The sequence below is a fragment of the Punica granatum genome, chromosome 8 (assembly GCF_007655135.1).
Source record: "Punica granatum isolate Tunisia-2019 chromosome 8, ASM765513v2, whole genome shotgun sequence".
In the NCBI taxonomy this organism is placed as follows: domain Eukaryota; kingdom Viridiplantae; phylum Streptophyta; class Magnoliopsida; order Myrtales; family Lythraceae; genus Punica; species Punica granatum.
In genome coordinates, this window is record NC_045134.1 from 23698529 (window position 1) to 23717373 (window position 18845).

The following is an 18845-nucleotide window of genomic DNA, read 5'->3' on the forward strand; positions in this document are numbered from 1 at the left end:
AACAATACAATCATTACTTAATCATTATTTTCTCTCAGTTATTTATTACTTTTTCACACCTTTTCTCATAATTAAATAATACAATCATTACAAACCAATTAAAACCAAAACTCAACTCAACTCAACTCTCAATCCAAACACACTCTTAGGGTGTGTTTGTTTTTTTAAAAATTTTCAACTCAACTCCACTCCACTTATCTTCAATTCAACAACACAATCATTACTTTTTAAAATTTTTAAAATTTTTTTAATCACTCAATTTAATTTTTAATATTAAATTCTCTTAACTATTCATTACTTTTTCACAATTCAATAACACAATCATTACTTAACCATTACTTCTTCTCAACTATTCATTACTATTTCACACTTTTTCTCATAATTCAACAACACAATCATTACAAACCAATTAAAATCAAAACTCAACTCAACTCAACTCTAAATCCAAACGCACTCTTAAAGTTTGTGCTTTATTTTACAAAATCTTTCATTTTTTACTATAAACGGAATTCGAGTAAAATACGTTCGAATTTGCCCAAGTCATATTGGTGATAATTAAACCGAAACCATTGGGCAGAATTCTGTTTTGTTTTCTGTTTCCAATCGATTACATTGACTCCATATGGCAGTAAACGAACGGAAACAACAGCAGGAAGAAAATGGCATGATCTCAAGTTCAGGGATATGAATTTAATTCGAGTTTCTCTAATATATATTTGGCCGAGAATTGAGCCATTCACATCCACATTTAAATGCATCGGTGCTTGATGTATGCAGCCGTCAAGCTTATTACAGGTTACCTGCATATGCAAATCGCAGGACAAACCTATGCTGGCGTTCCGGTGGCATTGAAAAGGTTTCTGTGAAAAACAAGGCTCTCAGTTCATCATTATATCGCTTGTACTTGAAACGCATTTATGCCTACTTACATTGTTTACTTGACCATAATTAGAGATAACAAAATTTTGCTTCGTCGAGGGAACACACTAAAACATGATCCACATCTGACAACGAGCTGCGATCAGAATGTTGAAGCATCACGATACACGACATGACTCATTGTAAGGGGCAAAACAGAGTTGCACATGCTATTATGCTATTATTAACTGTTACACCCTTTCACGTAGTGCACACTGCAGACGATTTGCCTCTTTCATTGAAAAAGAAGATGGAATTGTTTCCCGAGTTTGGAACACCGAAGTAGCAGAGCGATTTATTTCAATATTTAGAGAAAACAGAAGACAATAAAAGCTCATAAACGCTGTCTGATGCTGAAATCTGGTGCAAGGGGACTTCCAACCTGCATCAGCATCCTACCATTATAGCAATGCTAGCTTCCAGCAGACGTCTGCGAAACCGACAATTTCACTTATCAACTCACTCCGAAAAGTACCTGTCAAAATATTCTGCAAACATAAGCCTACTGCAGACTTTAACCAAAGAGAAGAGTGTTGGTTTCTTACTGAGAGGAGGAAGACGAAATTATATAATGGTGTTTCATGAAGTCTCCAGTAAGCTCTCGTCTTTGTCCGTCAGCGCGTTATTGCTCGGTATTCCTTCTGTTTCTCTCTACTTTTTATCTGGTCAAGGTTCGTCGGAGATTAAAACGGTGGGTAATCCATATGTTTCTCCCTCTATTAAAATCGTTTTGGGGCTTCTCCAGGACATTAAACTTGGTAGCGAAGAACTTCTTGGTCTGTTGATCATCCCCCTGCAGCGGGTCCCACCACTCCTGCTCTCCTACATTTGCTAATGAACGCCCCCTTGCACTTCTTCTATCGAGGGGAAGCTTCTTCAGTTTTGGGCATCTCCTGACCTCCAACCGTTTCAGCGAAGGAAAAGGCAGCTTTTCCCTGCAAATGCTCTCGAATTCTGGAAGATCTGTTAAGTGAAGTTCGAAGAGGCATGAGAATATTCCGTCGACATGGAAATCGTCAACATTGGGACCAATCAGTTCCCGCATTGCGGAACAATCTTCAATTGTGAGGTTGGCAAGCCTCGGAGCATGATAAATCAAGAGACTCATGTCTCGTAATTGATGGCAACTGCAGATGTCAATCTTTTTAAGGTTACGAAAGCAGTCCTGACTTTCTTCACTTGACGTTGGTCCAGGAATATAGTCATAAGCTAGAAAAGATCCATCTCTTCTCCCTGTCTCGCCGCAACCATATTCTCTACTGCACATGCTGATCTCGGCATGATTGAGATGCTCCATTCTCCTAAGTGATGGCTTCGGGATAATAAGTGATGCCAAATCCTTGCACCCTGCAATCCGAAGTTCTCCTAAGCACCTCTGCAAGTGAGGACAGTCCATGAGCAACTTTTTAACAGTACCGGCATAGTATAGGCTCAGGTGCGCCTCATCTATTTCGCTCGTGCTGTGCAGGTCCTCTATCACATTGCGTTCATCTCCTTCATCTATGAGTCCAGTGCTAAGAATCTTCTCTATCACATTGCGCCCATCTCCTTCATCTATGAGTCCAGTACTAAGAATCTTGTCTATCACATTGCGCCCATCTCCTTCATCTATGTCTCCAATACTAAGAGTCGGTGAACCCCATCGAAGCACTTTTAAGGACGACGCACTTCGGATCATTTCTTCATATGTGAGTCCAGCACTACGAAGCGGTGATCCCCAATGAAACACTTTTAAGGACGACAGATTTAGGATCATTCCTTTTGGAATATGACAGGTACGATCCACAAGCAGAAACACCAACTTTATCAGATTCTTTAGCTCCAGAGGCAGTCTCCTTAATTAAGATATCACAAATTTACAAGTACTCCAATATCTTCTGGTAATTCCACCAAGGATTTATTTTCAAACAAATCCAAAATTCTCAAGGATGGCGGCATGGATGGAAAGAATCCATTTGGAAATACCGTTACCTTGGTGTTCCGTAATATCAGAGTAGATAGATTGGAACAAGACATTCTTGCGGGGAAGTTTCCGATATTTTGATCAACATCCCAAAGAGATATTCTTTCCGCTGTATTCCACTTTTTGAGTTCCTTTTTGTCAAACGATGTACACTTTTTCTGAACCAGGATGTTATTCTTCTTTTGCCCACGGTTAGAGGCTAACCATAAAGTCATCTCTCGAATGACATCATGTATTCTAAACCATTGTGTACTACCACTAGATGGAGCTCAGGATGGAGCTGAAGAGATGGGCTGAAAGTAAAGAAGAACAGAAGAGATGATGGGTTATGCCGAGAGTATAGTGGCGGTTGCTTTTAAAGGGTTTGTCTCCACCATCTCTGTTCCTCTTCTTATTTATTTCCGTCATTTTGATGTTCTATTCTTCAACTTTATGATTGTTCATTTGGATGTTATGCCTCTCTTGACCTCCTAATAATTGTTCGACGAGTGACTCACAGTGCTAAATTGGATGCAGCAAGATTGATACTCTTGGCCTAATTAGACACAGCTGAATTTAGATCCTCCATGGTCAGGTTACATTAATTTCTTCTAATTTATGCACTGATCTGTTTATCCCTACATTGAATAAATGTAGTTGTTTGAGACTTGTAATGGTTTGTTATAGCGAGACTCGCGATTCTGAACTGGAATACAATTATGAATTGAAGAAATGGTCGAATATAGGTACGTGTTTTGCTCATGGTTTGTACACTTATATGTCTACGTAGATACAAGCAAGGCATACCGTAATAATAATTCGGTGTAGAGGATTTAGTGGAGATTGTTTTAAGTAGTTTTTGACATAGATGAGAAATAGACATAATAAATATGATATATATATATATATATATATAAATGCATCGGGACTTATTGAAAATAATAGGCTCTAAGGAAGATTGTGGGAGGTATCAAAAGTTCATGTAATGGTGCTATATTTTTATTATCTAACCTAATGTTTGCGAATAATAGGGATCGTGGAGACTGAAACCTTGCACTCTGAAGGGTTAACATAATTTGCTATCTTTGGGGGGTTTTCGGTGAGTACTTCATTCCATTGTGAAATGATATATATACATATATGTTACGTGAATACTCTATTCTCTTGTGAAATGATGTATTATAGTTATATAAATGATTTAAGAGGAATATTGTGATAGTTAGGGATTAAGAAATCGGTCTTGTTAGGTTGTGTGTATTGATTTGAGAGATATTGCCTTTTATGTTTCATTTTGATTTGAAATATGCAGTGTGATTGTGTATGCTGATTGAATATGAGATGTGTCATGATAATATACTGTCATTGTAATGTGATTGGGATTGTGCTGGTGTATAGTGATATATGAGGTGAGATGGCATGATTGCAATTATTTATGCTTGTGATTGTTGTTTGATTATAACGATGGGACCGCTGATCCGGCGATATATAAGTAGGACACCTAGACCGCTGATCCGGCAAGATATAAAAAAGGACGCCTAGACCGCTGATCCGACGGGATATAAAAATGGACGCTTAGACCGCTAATCCGGCAGGATACAAAAATGGACGCCTAGACTCTTACTGCCGGAGGATAATGGGCAGCCCTCGCTTATGAGATATGAATATTGAGAGTCGAGGATGATATGAGTGAGATGTGCGAGCCACGGTACCGTTATAACTCTGTTGAGAAAAAATGCAACCCTATGGCTATATTGATTGATTGTGTTGTTTATTGTTTGCCTAGTATGATTGTTGGAGATGTGATGATTATTGAGATTGCTGAAGATGTAATGATTCTTGAGATTGTTTGAAATTGCTTTGTGAAAACCGTGTTGTTGCTAAAGTTGGATATGTCAAGTCATTGTGTTGTGAGTTGTTATGGATTGCTAATGAATGGATATTTGATGTTTATGTGATATTGGATATTAAAGAAATGGTTGGAAGTGTTATGTGCATTTGTTAGTAGAACCTAAATTTAGTTACTATATTGAATATAAATTTTAATATAGTTTGTATATACATATATATATATATATACCGTATATGTGTGTGATCAGTTGATAGTTGAACTGGATGTGATTTTATTAATTATTTAAATATTAGGTTGTTTATAATTAAATATTTATTTAATAACAATTCATTTTACTTTAGAATTTAGTATTCACTGAGATTCAGCTCACACCCTGCATATATTTTCTAGATAAGTTTCTAACTACACAAGAGAATTTTTTTGGACATCGGGATCAGCTCGGAGAACTAGGTAGGAGCTTTAGTTATTTGATAGGTATTCTTTTTGAATAGAATGTATTTGAAAATGTTACGACTTGAAACTATTGTGTGGTTGGTTTTGAGATATGGTTCTCTTGGAATGTGTGTGTGTATATATATATATATATATATGGGCGATAGCTTGCCGGATTGGTTATATATATCTAGATTAAAAAATTTATGGAAAACAGGTTTTTATATGACTGGTGTATATAGTAATGGATATCAAGGTAACATAGGGGAAACTCTGCCGATATTTCGGGTCGTGACATTATCGTTCACCCAATACTTTGTTCGTTTTTGTTTTTCTATTTTACTTTCAATAATGAGGACTTTTTTTCGCTGATATTATGGACGGGAGTCCCGATAATAAATTGCAGGAATGAAATTTCTGTCTCTAATCAATACATAAATATAAAAACAAAAAAGTAGTGACCTCCCTACCGTCTAATTAATATTTCTGTAGCTTCCGACACAAAAAAATTAAGAAAAAATATTTTGACTATTAAAGAAATTACAAAATTAAGGGGAGAAGAGAAGAAAAAATGTGGCAGCCCTTTAGGCTGTTCCCAGCCAACGGATCATCACTGTTCTAATTTTAAAGGGTAAATCGGAGATTGTACTTGAACACGATCAATAGCTATCTCTAATTTTCCTTTTTTCCTTCCTTAAATTTTATAATTTTTTTCAACACAAATTATTTTTTTTAAAATTTATAAATAAATCAAAGAAATTTAAAAGTAATTTGGCATAGTGACATGTTTTAGGAAGTAGTGGGAAAGTTAATGGAGTAAAAACTTTGGCTAGATCTTAGCAAAATTTAGAGTGCATTTGGATTTAGAGTTGAGTTGAGTTGAGTTGAGTTTTGGTTTTAATTGGTTTGTAATGATTGTATTGTTGAATTATGAGAAAAAATGTGAAATAGTAATGAATAGTTGAGAAGAAATAATGGTTAAGTAATGATTGTGTTATTGAATGCGAAAAAGTAATGAATAGTTGAGAGAATTTAATAATAAAAATTAAATTGAATGATTAAAAAAATTTAAAAAATTTAAAAAAGTAATGATTGTGTTGTTGAATTAAAGATAAGTGGAGTGGAGTTGAGTTGAGTTGAAAATTTTTAAAAAACTAACACACCCTTAAAGTTCATGCTTTATTTTACAAAATCTTTCATTTTTTCACTATAAACGGAACTTGAGTAAGATAAGTTCGAATTTGCCCAAGTCTTATTGGTGATAATTAAACCGAAACCATTTGGCAGAATTCCGTTTTGTTTTCTGTTTCCAATCGATTCCACTGATTCCATATGGTAGTAACGAACGGAAACAACAGTAGGTAGGAAATGGCATGATCTCAAGTTCAGGGATATGAATTTAATTCGACTTTGGAGAACTCCTGCCTAAAAACCAAAGTAGATCTAATTCACGTTAACTGAATTATTATAATTCGAGTTTCTCTAATATATATTTGGCCGAGAATTGAGCCATTCACATCGATATTTAAATGCATCGGTGCTTGATGTACGTGGCCGTCAAGCTTATTACAGGTTACCTGCATATGCAAATCGCAGGACAAACCTATGCTGGCGTTCTGGTGGCATTGAAAAGGTTTCTGTGAAAAACAAGGCTTTCAGTTCAACAAGAAGAGAGAGATCATTTTATCGCTTGTTCTTGAAACGCATTTATGCATACTTACATTGTTTACTTGATCATAATTAGAGATAACGAAATTTTGCTTCGTTGAGGGAACGCACTTAATCATGATCCACATCTGACAACGAGCTGCGATCAGAATGCTAAAGCATCACGATACACGACATGATTCATTGTAAGGGGCAAACAGAATTGCTCATGCTGTTATGCTATTATTAACTGTTACACCCTTTCACGTAGTGCACACTGCAGACCGGACCTGTGAGCAATCTTTTCGGTGTCAGTTATGGAAGAGCAACGATTTGCCTCTTTCATGGAAAAAGAAAATGGAATTGTTTCCCGAGTTTGGAACACTGAAGCAGCAGAGTGATTTATTTCAATATTTACAGAAAACAGAAGACAAAAAAAGCTCATAAACGCTGTCTGATGCTGAAATCGGGCGCAAGGGGACTTCCAACCTGCATCAGCATCCTACCATTATAGCAACGCTAGCTTCCAGCAGTCGTCTGCGAAACCGACAATTTCACTTATCAACTGACTCAGAAAAGTAGCTGTCAAAATAATCCACAAACACAAGCCTACTGCAGACTTTAACCAAAGAGAAGAGTGTCAGTTTCTTACCGAGAGGAGGAAGATGAAATTATATAATGGTGTTTCATGAAGTCTCCAGTAAGCTCTCGTCTTCGTCTGTCAGCGCATTATTGCGTGGTATTACTCCTGTTTCTCTCTACCTTTTATCCGGTCAACGTCGTCGGAGATTAGAATGTTGGGTAATCCATATTTCTCTCCCTCTTTTAAAATCGGTTTGGGCTTCCCCAGGATCAATTAACGAATTACAAAGTTCCCGTTTGACCTGTCTCATCATTTGCTCAATAATCTCACTTGGATCCTGCAGGACATTAAAGTGGGTAATGAAGAACTTCTGGGTCTGTGGATCATCCCACTGCAGCCCGCTCCACCACTTCTGCTCTCCTACAATTGCCAGTGAACGCCCCCTTGCACTACTTGTATTGAGGGGGAGTTTCTTCAGTTTTGGGCATCTCTTGACCTCTAACAGTTCCAGCGAAGGAAAGGGCAGCTTTCTCCTGCAAATGCTCTCGAATTCTGGAAGATCTGTTAAGTGAAGTTCGATGAGGCATGAGAATATTCTGTCGACATGGAAATCATCAATATTGCGACCAATCAGTTCCTGCATTGCGGGACAATCTTCAATTGTGAGGTTGGCAAGGCTCGGAGAATGATAAATCAAGAGACTCAGGTCTCGTAATTGACGGCAACCGTTGATGTCAATCTTTTTAAGGTTACGAAAGCAGTCCTGACTTTTTTCACTTGACGTTGGTCCAGGAATATAGTCATCAGCTAGAAGAGATCCATCACTTCTCCCTGCCTCGCTGCAACCATATTCTCTACTGCACATGCTGATCTCGGCATATTCACAGCGATAGATCGATAGATGATTGAGATGCTCCATTCTCCTAAGTGATGACTTTGGGATAATAAGTGAGGCCGAATCCTTGCACTCTACAAGCCGAAGTTCTCCTAAGCACCTCTGCAAGTGAGAACAGTCCATGAGCAACTTTTTAACAGTACCAGCATAGTATAGGCTCAGGTGCGCCTCATCTATTTCACTCGTGCTGTCCAGGTCCCCTATAACATTGCGCTCATCTCCTTCATCTGTGCGTCCAGTACTAACAGTCGGTAATCCCCAAAGAAGCGCTGTTAAGGACGACAGATGTCGGATCATTTCTTCATATGTGCGGCCAGTACTAAGAATCGGTGGTCCCCAATGAAACACTTTTAAGGACGACAGACTTAGGATCATTCCTTTTGGAATACGACAGGTACGATCTACAAGCAGAAACACCAACTTTATCAGATTCTTTAGCTCCAGAGGCAGTTTCTTTATGCGCGTCCACCGCAGATTAAGATATCGCAAATTTACTAGTACTCCAATATCTTCTGGTAATTCCACCAAGAATTTACTTTCAAACAAATCCAAAACTCTCAAGGATGGCATGGATGGAAAGAACCCATTTGGAAATACCGTTACCTCGGTGTTCCGTAATATCAGAGTAGATAGATTGGAACAAGACATTTTTGCAGGGAGGTCTCCGATACTTTGATCAACATCCCACAGAGATATTCTTTCCGCTGAATTCCACATTTTGAATTCCTTTGTCTCGAACGATCTACGCTTTTTCTGAACCAGGATCTTTTTCTTCTTTCGCTCACGGTTAGAGGCTAACCATAAAGCCATATCTCGAATGACATCATGCATTCTAAACCTTCGTGTACTACCACTAGAATCTTCCTCCAATAAACAAGCACGTCTGAGGCTGCTGATTATGTTGATTCCACGGTGACGTGCGTCATGTATACTGTCACATTCATTGAGAAAGCCCTCCCCAATACATAGGTCAATCAATTCTTCCATTTGGAATTTATGGTCCTCTGGGAATATTGAACAATACAAGAAGCACTTTTTGTGGACTTCATTTGGCAAAGCTTTATAGCTAAATTCTAGCCTGGAAAAGACCCTTTCAATACCTTCAAATTCTGATGGACGACTCTCCAAATCTTCAAGAGCGCGTTTCCAGTCATCAAGATGCCTCCTACTGGCCATCGATGCCCCAATGGTAATAAGAGCAAGGGGCAGGTATTCGCATTCCTTTACAAGATCTTCGGCAAGCTTTGGGATTTCAGCATGGGCAGACCAAGTTTCTTTGCCCACCTTCCCTCGGAATAGTTGGAGGGCTTCATCTGGGGGCAAACACTCGACCTTCTTCGTCCTGTCAGCTTGCATGAGGCCACAAATTTTCAGTGACCGGGTTGTGAATATGATCTTCGATTTGTGTTGATAATTGTGGGAAGGAATCCCAAGCTCCAAGAGATCTATTTGATCCCATATATCGTCTAAAAAGAGAAGAAATTTCTTTTCCTTCATAATGCTCAATATCTTGCCAGCCCGGTCCGATTCACTGGTGTCATCCCATTCAGATTTGGGGAGATGCAGTTTCCTGAAGATGGCTTTCTGAATTTCTTCAAGATTCGGTGGATGGGACGCCACAATCCAAGCAGCCATATTATAATCATGCTTAATTTTCAGGAACTCATTGTGGATCATCTTTAGGAGGGTGGTCTTTCCGACACCGCCCATGCCATATAATCCAATGCACCTCACCTTTGCATCTTGAACCCACTCCCACACCTCCTGGAACGTGGAATGTAATCCCGTTGGCGGCTCGAGTGGTATCTCAACCATAAGAGGTTCAGCACGTTTGTAGGTGAAAATTGTGAAACCGCTACCCTTGCGAAGCTCTTCTTCCAAAGTGGCTCGCTTCTCCTCAGCATGCTTAGATAGCTCGTGGTATGATGTGCAATTCCTATCGATCAAGGGATCAGAAAGCCAAATCAAAAGGTGTGAGACCCAGCATTTATTTTATCTCAAACATTCATACATACACATATACATACATATAAATGTACATTATATATTACATGTTTACGTAGCTGGAGCATTAAATAAAAGAAGAAGAAGAAAAGGTGGGATGGGCTCCACGTGGTCTTGAGACAATCCCATTTTTCCACCGCCAAACATTTTCACTTTCATTTGTTCCTTTCTTTTCCATTTTCTTGCTCTGTTTTGAGCTGAAGAAGTCGAAGAAGAAACAGAGAAGAACAGAGGGGGAGAGAGAGAGAGGACCGAGATGGGCAAACTCGGGGGAGAAGAAGAAGAATTATAGGATAGGTTTGAGGGGTCTTGAAGCCGAGCTGCAGCTCTGTTCATGGGACAACGAACGGAGCAGACCAGACTAGAGAAACAACGCGAGGGAGACAACCGAGCCGAGCAAATTTTTAAAGGGAAAACGACTAAACTTGGGGTTCTTGATTAGTAAGTTGATTATCCTAACCCTAGATACTCTTATTCACTGAGTTTAGGCGCGGATTGAGCCATTTTCCTCTTCATTTCAGTTTGGTTTAGGGTTCATTGTACCCACGTATTAAGAAGTTTCGACTGTAGGTTAGCTCTCTGAGGCCTTGGCATTTTTACGCTGCATTTAGTTTCAAAGTATGATTTTAAAATCAGATTTTGATTTTGCAAAAGAGTGGTATAAATGAGGCTCACCATTTGACTTTGTATGAGTTATTTTGTTTTTTTGTGGAAAAATAGTGGTATAAATGGAGTCCACCCTTTGACTTTGTGTAAGTTATTTTGTTTTGTTGTGGGTAGAATTAAGTTAAAATAGGATTTTAAAATCCTATTATGAAACCAAACAAACCATTAATTACTTGTTTCATGTTCTTTTTGGCTGGTTCGAATTCGTCTTAGTTGAGGTTAGGGCATCTGAATAAAGATAGCTTTCATGTAAGTCGGTTTCATAATATTTGATTATCTGCATCCTTAAGAGGGAGTTTGGTTTTTGTACAATTTGATTAAGCTAATTATGATAGAGATTATGATACATGACATAATTCTTTACGGTAATGAGTGTTGATCGATGTGGTTATCCTAGTACGCTTAAGAGAACTGATTGTGTGCTTATGGGTTGTGAATTGGTGAGCTTATACTGGTATGATAGTGTTGATCGGGGAATTTTTGCTGAATACATATATGGATGGTTGGGTTTAATTGGTTTTAATTACCTTCCACTTGCTATGGTGATGAAACTTGGCATGGATGCAATTGATTCTAATGACTGTGAAGAAATGTTCTGTTTTATTAGAGAAGTGAAGGGTGAGCTTATTGGTACGTGTGTGTTTGCCTAAGGTCTTGACATGTTAAGAGTTATGAGTAACATGGCTAAACTCTCATTATTGTTTTTACATAGGATTGTGAATGAATATTGGGCTGAGTTCTCACTAATGTGCTTACATAAGATTGTGATATGTTAATTGATTTATAAGTTTCAGGAAATGTCAAGGTAAGCAAGGTAATTGATATATATAAGCCGTTGTAAATGCTTAGGTAAATAAGGAGATGTATTAATTGATAAGGTGCACGAGCACATTATGAAATGAAATGTTCCGTATTGTAACCCGAAAGGGATAGGTAAAAGCACTTGTTAATTATGAAAGTCTTAGGTTGTGTTTGGTTTCATAGTAGGATTTTAAAATTAGATTTTGATTTTGAAAGAGTGGTATAAATGGGGCCCACCATTTGACTTTGTATGAATTATGTTGTTTTGTTGTGGAAAAAAGTAGTATAAATGGGGCCCACTCTTTGACTTTGTATGAGTTATTTTGTTTTATAGTGGGTAGAGTTAAATTAGAATTGTGATTCTAAAATAACACCCTAAAACCAAACAGGGCCTTATATTTTAGTTATATAAATGAAGGAACAAGGGAGTTGAATTGATGTATATCTATGCTCTTATTTAGTATATAATATAACATTTATGCTTGAATTTAATAGGAGCCAAGGAGACCAAGATTATACATCCGGAATGCTCGACTAATTGAGTTATCTTTTTTAGGGGTCTTTTTGAGTACTCTATTCTCTTGTGAAATGATGTATTATACTTATATAAATTATTTAAGAAGAATATTATGATAGTTAGAGATTAATAAATGAGTCTTGCTAGGTTGTGTGAAAGGATTTGAGGGATATTGCCATTTTATATTTCATTTTGACTTGAGATATGTGGTGTGATTGTATGTGTTGATTGTGTATGAAATATGTGATGATAGTGTGATACAATTGTAATGTGATTGTGATTGTGCTTGTGTATAATGATATTGCTTGATTATAGCCATAGGACTGCTGAACTCAGCGGATTACAAAATGAGTCTGATCGACTGCTAGACCCTGCGGAATACAAATAGGGCCCTAATCGGCTGCTAATCCGGCAGAATACAAATAGAGTTTTGATCGGCCGTTGGACCCAGCGGAATATAAGTAGGGGCCATATCGGCCGTTGGACCTAGCGGAATAGAAATGGGGGTCTGATCGGCCATTAGACCCAACGTAATGTAAATGTTAGTTAACTCTTACCGTCAGAGATTAATAGGCAGCCCCCGCTTATGAGATATGAGTATTGGGAGTTGATGATGATATGAGTGAAAAGTGCGGGATTACGGTACAATCTTAACTTGTTGCAAGGAAATGCGATCCCTTACTATATTGTTTGAGTTGTGTTATACATTTTGTGTGAGGATTGATTGAGATTGGATATGGTGATGGTTGATCTTGTTTGAATGTGTTCTAAATATACTTAAGTGCAGGGCCTGATCTGTTGAGTGCTTGGATTGTGATGTGCTATGAAATGCTGACTTAATGGGTAGTTTATGATTGTGCGAAATTAGGTTGCATGTCGAGTATTTGATTGCTAGAGCTTGGACACTATGAAGTAATTGTATATATTGTATGAAATTATTACACGATAGTGAATTAAAGGCATGTTATAATATTATGGTGGAATTTTATGTATCTTTGAATTATATAAAATGTTGAGATTTGTAAATGTCCGTTTGTGAGGTATAAAATATTTTATTAATAGATATTGTTGATTGGAATGTATTAGATGATGAATTTGGATGTGATGTATGTTTTATGGATATATATACATATATATAGTTAATTAAGATTAATATTCATTTAATAGTTCATTTTACTCTGAAATTTTGTGCTCATTGAGATGCAGCTCACACCCTGCATATATTTTCTAGATAAGCTTCTAACTGCGCGGAAGAATCACTTTTGATATCAAGGTTCAGCTTGGAGGATTATGTAGGGACCTTAGTTATATGACATGTATTCTTTTTGTATAGAAGGTATTTGAAAATGCAACGGCCTGAATAATTTTATTTAGTTGTTCAAGGGTGGTTTTTAAAAATATGCTAGATGTTCCTTTGAATGTGTGATATGTTTCTTTGATATAAATATGATGTGGTTGATTGGGATAGATGTAGTTGAGATTTTATGGAATTGTTTAACATGTTTAAATTTGGTAAAATGGATATGATGATACTCTAAATGAAATGCTATAGGATTTTCGGGTTGTGACAAAAGGGACCTATGGTAGTTGGCCGGATCATCCTAGCCGAATTCATGCAAATCCACGTGATAAGGACATTAGTTGTGTACAGATACAGCATCGCAGGTTGTACGATAATCTTACCTTTGAGAAAGAGATTCCTGTCTAATTCCCTGGCAGCTCTCCATTTCCTTCGCCCCTTGCTCAAGAATCTCTTGCGCTTCTTTCTCGAGAAGCTGCACTCGCTCCAACCAGCAACCCACTTCATGTGTTCGTACCCTGTAGTTATCTTCTTCCTCCTTAACTTTTTGGAGCACAGTCTCAAAGACACTGTGCAGGTCGTCCGTCTTGGGGTGAAGAGCCTCAAGATTTCTCTTAAGGATCAGGTCTGCAGGCTCGTAGGCAACATCATCCTTGACCCTGAAGGTACGGCCTAGGGCCAACTCGGTCTCTAAACCGGCTCTCTTTGCCTCGGCAAGCTTTGACTGCTTGTAACGTGCGCGGCAGTTGCAGAAACAGAGTCCGCACAGGAAAGTCTTCCCCATCGTCTGCTTCCCGTCTGCCAGAAACTTTTCGGCTTCCTTCCTATGGGTGTCCACCCTCTCCAACCAGCCAGCTAGGTCGCCCTTTCGGATCCATTGTTCTCCTTCAGCAGCTGAGACCAGTCGGTTTACGTCATCATAGACATGGCCCAGCTCTACCATCTTGCTCTCAAGGGCATTCAAATTGTCTGCAAGACTCTGGATGTACTTCCGGTAATTGGCCGTGCGATCCCAGCATGAGAGACCCGCAGTCAATCCCACGTTCGCGATATCCGCCATTTGGGCCTTTAGACTGAAAGTTGAAATCGACCACGGGAAGTTTGAGAGGAATGAATTGAACGTCCAAACTGTGAGTTTGCTTGATTAGTTGTCCTCGGCTTTGAATAAATGTGACTCAACTAAGAAGCAAAGAATGACAGCACATTATTCTTAACTCTGACAGCACACTATTCTTAACTTAAAGTCGTTAATTAAGCTTCAGTGTTATGGCCTCCTTTTTCAAGAAGGGTGATCTGGCATTGGGCAGTCACTAGATATTCTCGCTACATTTTCGAATCTACATTGCGTAGAGTGTTTCCAATTTGTATGGCGGATAAGCTTGCTCTTGATTGAGGGCAACCAAAAATAAGTACAACATTTACATCTTGTCGACGGAGAGATCAGCCGAGACAAATGACCAAACTTGAGAGCAGAACAAAGCAAACTTAATCAATCTAGGAACTCAGCATGCTGACATGGAGACCCCGCCGGAATAACGGCAAGCGGCACAACGAATTCTAATACGCATTTGTATGTTTGATTCATCAACTTTAGCACGGCAGAGGATACATCATCGAATATAATTGCAATCCAGCAATAATTGTAATCCAACAACCGTAAAATTAATCGCTCGAAAAAAGTAATTGCACCATACAGCTTCCTGTTGGGTAGGCAATGATCATAGCTCTGTATACCATGGCTCATGACCAGTCGTTATGAGCATACCACTACATTGTTCATTCCTGCTGGGAGGATGACTTCATGTGCCTATTTAGACACAGGCTGGATGGGGCATTCTACGCTTTCTAGTTGCGGAGTCCGGTTTGACATATCGGATATAAATGTATGCTTTGTTAGATTTGCCTTGCCAATATCATACTCGTTTTATGAATTAGTATGTCTCCTATGTTATGAAGTTCATTTTTTCCCCATGAATCATTTCATGATAATTCAGAGTTCAGCATGCAGCCCATTTATATTAACAGTTCATCCGCATTGTGGTTTAATCGAATCGATTATTCTTTCAAGACATTACATTGTTTTACTTTTTATGTGACCCTAATTTTGTAGAATTAGTGTCTTGCATTAATTTTTGGAAAATCTATGTATAGGTAACTAGTTTTCTTTATTTAATATGCATTATATATTCATTCAACAATCAATACAAAGATATATCAAAAGTATATTGTTTGAAATAGTGCTATTCAAAATCTCTATTTTCACATGTAAAATTTTATTTTTAATACTCTTGTAAGTTTACAAAATCTGAGTGTTGTAATAATCTATATATGTGATTAATTAATTATCATTGATTATAAATTGTTATAATATTTATTTTTTATATTTATTTATTAGATTACTTATTGTTTTGGATAATACTTTAAGTATAATCGGCGCAACCATATATATATATATAGTTATATCACACGCAATAAATATGGTTAAAAAATAAATGTCAATATTAGGTATGATAAAAAATGTCAATGCTAAATAAGATTTATGGTTGAAATGTTATGAAAAATAAGTAAAATTCTTTCATTAAATGCATTAAAACATAATTGATTTTAAAATTTTATTAATTATTTTAGTCACTGTTAGCAAAGAAATATTGTATATTTATTTATAATACAATTTATATAGAATTTTTTATTTGTGCAATTTTTATGCTACCGAAATACCATGAACTTTTTATGTCTAAATAATATTTAGAGTTAAAAAAGTACTACAACTATATTTAATATATTAGCAGAAAATCTATACCTTTATATATAGAGTAAAAGAGAATTGGTACATTTATTACGCATTAGATAGTTTAGTGCAATTGATTAATTTTAAGTTTATTTTCAAAATAATGCTTCAAATAAAAGATTTTATAAACCATCATAATAAGTAAAATATATTTCAAGTAAATTTCGTAAATAAGCTTTGTGCTCTTATATTATAATTGCAACAATTAAGTATATGTATGTGTGTATATATATATATAACATCGATAATATATTGATGAAGAAGGATTGTGCACTATATTCTAATTTTTTGATTTTAATGATTTAAAATTTTTTAAATATAAATTTTCATACTTTTATACAACATGAAAATCATTAATATGAAATTTACATAAAAATATAGTTTACTTACGAAAACATATTTGATGCAAATTGAAAATATAAATATTTATCAAAGAAATCACTTATGTACTATATTATAATATTTTGATTTTAATGATTTTAAAAATTTAAAATATATATTTTCATACTTTTATACAGCAAGAAAATCATTAATATGAAATTTATATAAAAATATAGTTTACTTACGAAAACATATTTGATGCAAATTAAGAATATAAATATTTATCAAAGAAATCACTTATGTACTATATTTTAATATTTTGATTTTTATGATTTAAAAAATGAAAATATATATTTTCATACTTTTATACAGCATGAAAATAATTAATATGAGTTTTATATAAAGATACAGTTTACTTATGAAAAAATATTTGATGCAAATTAAAAATACAAATATTCACAAAAGAAATCACTTGGTAAAAGAATTAATTATATCTTTCTCATAGTTGTATATCTCATTCATTATTTGAGTTTCCAAAAGACTATTTTATCATAACATAAATTAGAATTTGTTACTTTTGATAATAAACCCCATCAAACACATCAGCATCAGACAAGAAGAGGTCAGTTAGTGTATTTAATGATGTGAATTAATCGAGACAATGAAATTGTAAATTAATTTGAATATATGAATAAGCATATATAATATATAACTAATTATATAGTTCCAAAAATATGTAATAAAGAAGCATTATACTTAGAAGTTATATAAATATTATAATTATAATGGAAATAGATTAAAATATTATAATTAGTATCAATGATCCAATGAGCACTAATCAATAATTTTAAAAATTTGTAAATTATACGAAGTTTTTATTTTTTATCCAAATATGACACTTTAATAACAATAACATTGTTATTGGAATTGAAGTATTAGATATTCTTATAATTATTTTCAAATACTTTTCTGCTTCATAACATATAAAAGTTAATAGGATAATGACAAGTAAAAATATGAAAAATCAAAATGATTAAGTTAAGATATTGCTTTAATAATATTGTTAGATTGAGTACTCAAGAATAAAATCCATGCGTAGCACGGGCCATTCAATTGGTATATAAGTAAAATTGACTCCTATAGTAATAAATGAACTATCATTAATGAAATAAAATTATTATAATAATTTAGTAGAAAAGATATAAGTTAAAAATTGACTTTTGTAGAAATAAATGATCTATCATTATGAAATAAAATTATTCTAATAATTTAGCAAAAAAAGTTAAGAGAGTTAATTTAGTCATGTTAAACCCATTTTATGACAATTTAATATATTTTCGGATTATAAGAAAAAGCCCAAACCTAAAAATAAGTGACAAATAAGTACACTAACAATAAGTATATTTTACTTGAATGTCAACCTAACTTCTATTATAAGATTTATTATAATGTATGAAATTACAATAATTATAAAAAAAATTAAATATTTGAAAAATAAGGCCGCAATGAGATTATATAGTAAGAAAAAAGATCATTAAGTTTGTGTATATTTATAAACATCTGTCAAGTTATTATATAAATATGTGACAAATATTGAGACCATTGTAAAATATTTATCGTGTCATTCAAATTATTCTAATTTTGTTGATTGATATTGTGCGCACCCGAATTTCGTCTCGTCGGGGCACGCAATGCGCGAAGCCTCATTGCAACGCGGCTTGGGAGTGTCCACCTTCCCGGGGACGCGCGACGAACGCACGTGAGAAGGAGTCGCCACTTACTGTTTACGACCCGTAGGTCGAGGGCCGTTGAGTCGCCCGGGTCTAGGGGTACGGGGTACACCTAAATGCTAAGGCAATGATCATGCAGAACCGAAAATTCCGAATTCGGGGGTTCTATTACGTGCGGGCCTACATCCCGCACGCCCTTTCGGTACTCTAGCTTGCTAGGCTTACCGTTTTGTTTATTTACCGTGTGATTTATGGTTGCACTTGACTCGCCCGTTTTGACACCGTAAATTCGTAAGCACTCTCAGGCCTTTTCTGCTTATCAACCGGGATCCTTACATTGACCGAATGAAAATACAGGTATGCTTGCATAAATGAAGATACAGACGCTTGTACTGTGTTTTGGACCCGGTTGATTTGCATCAAGCCAAATATTCCTCTCGTGCATGCCGTGA

The 18845-nt window shown here is 36.0% G+C and overlaps 1 protein-coding gene across 2 annotated transcripts; it reads right to left on the reverse strand.

The window, feature by feature from the left end:
• Positions 1-7103: 7103 nt before the first annotated feature.
• On the reverse strand, positions 7104-14669 carry LOC116187192 (probable disease resistance protein At1g61300). Of its 2 annotated transcripts, none has more exons than XM_031515822.1 (3): positions 13938-14669; positions 7441-10202; positions 7104-7325 (listed from the first exon to the last, which is right to left on the reverse strand). In XM_031515822.1, exons 1-2 carry the CDS (start codon positions 14612-14614, stop codon positions 7562-7564), a joined length of 3318 nt encoding a protein of 1105 aa, XP_031371682.1. In that variant the 5' UTR covers positions 14615-14669; the 3' UTR covers positions 7104-7325; positions 7441-7561. The 2 variants fall into 2 exon arrangements, with proteins under 2 accessions (XP_031371682.1, XP_031371683.1); XM_031515823.1 differs by lacking the exon at positions 7104-7325 and having other exon boundaries at positions 8506-8667; positions 8870-10202.
• Between the last annotated feature and the right edge of the window lie 4176 nt (positions 14670-18845).

Coding starts and splice junctions, on each gene's coding strand:
- LOC116187192 (XM_031515822.1), bottom strand. CDS start 14,614: ATGGCGGATATCGCGAACGTGGGATTGACTGCGGGTCTCTCATGCTGG. Junction 10,203..13,937: donor CAGGAATCTCTTTCTCAAAG/GTAAGATTATCG, acceptor CTTGATCGATAG/GAATTGCACATCATACCACG.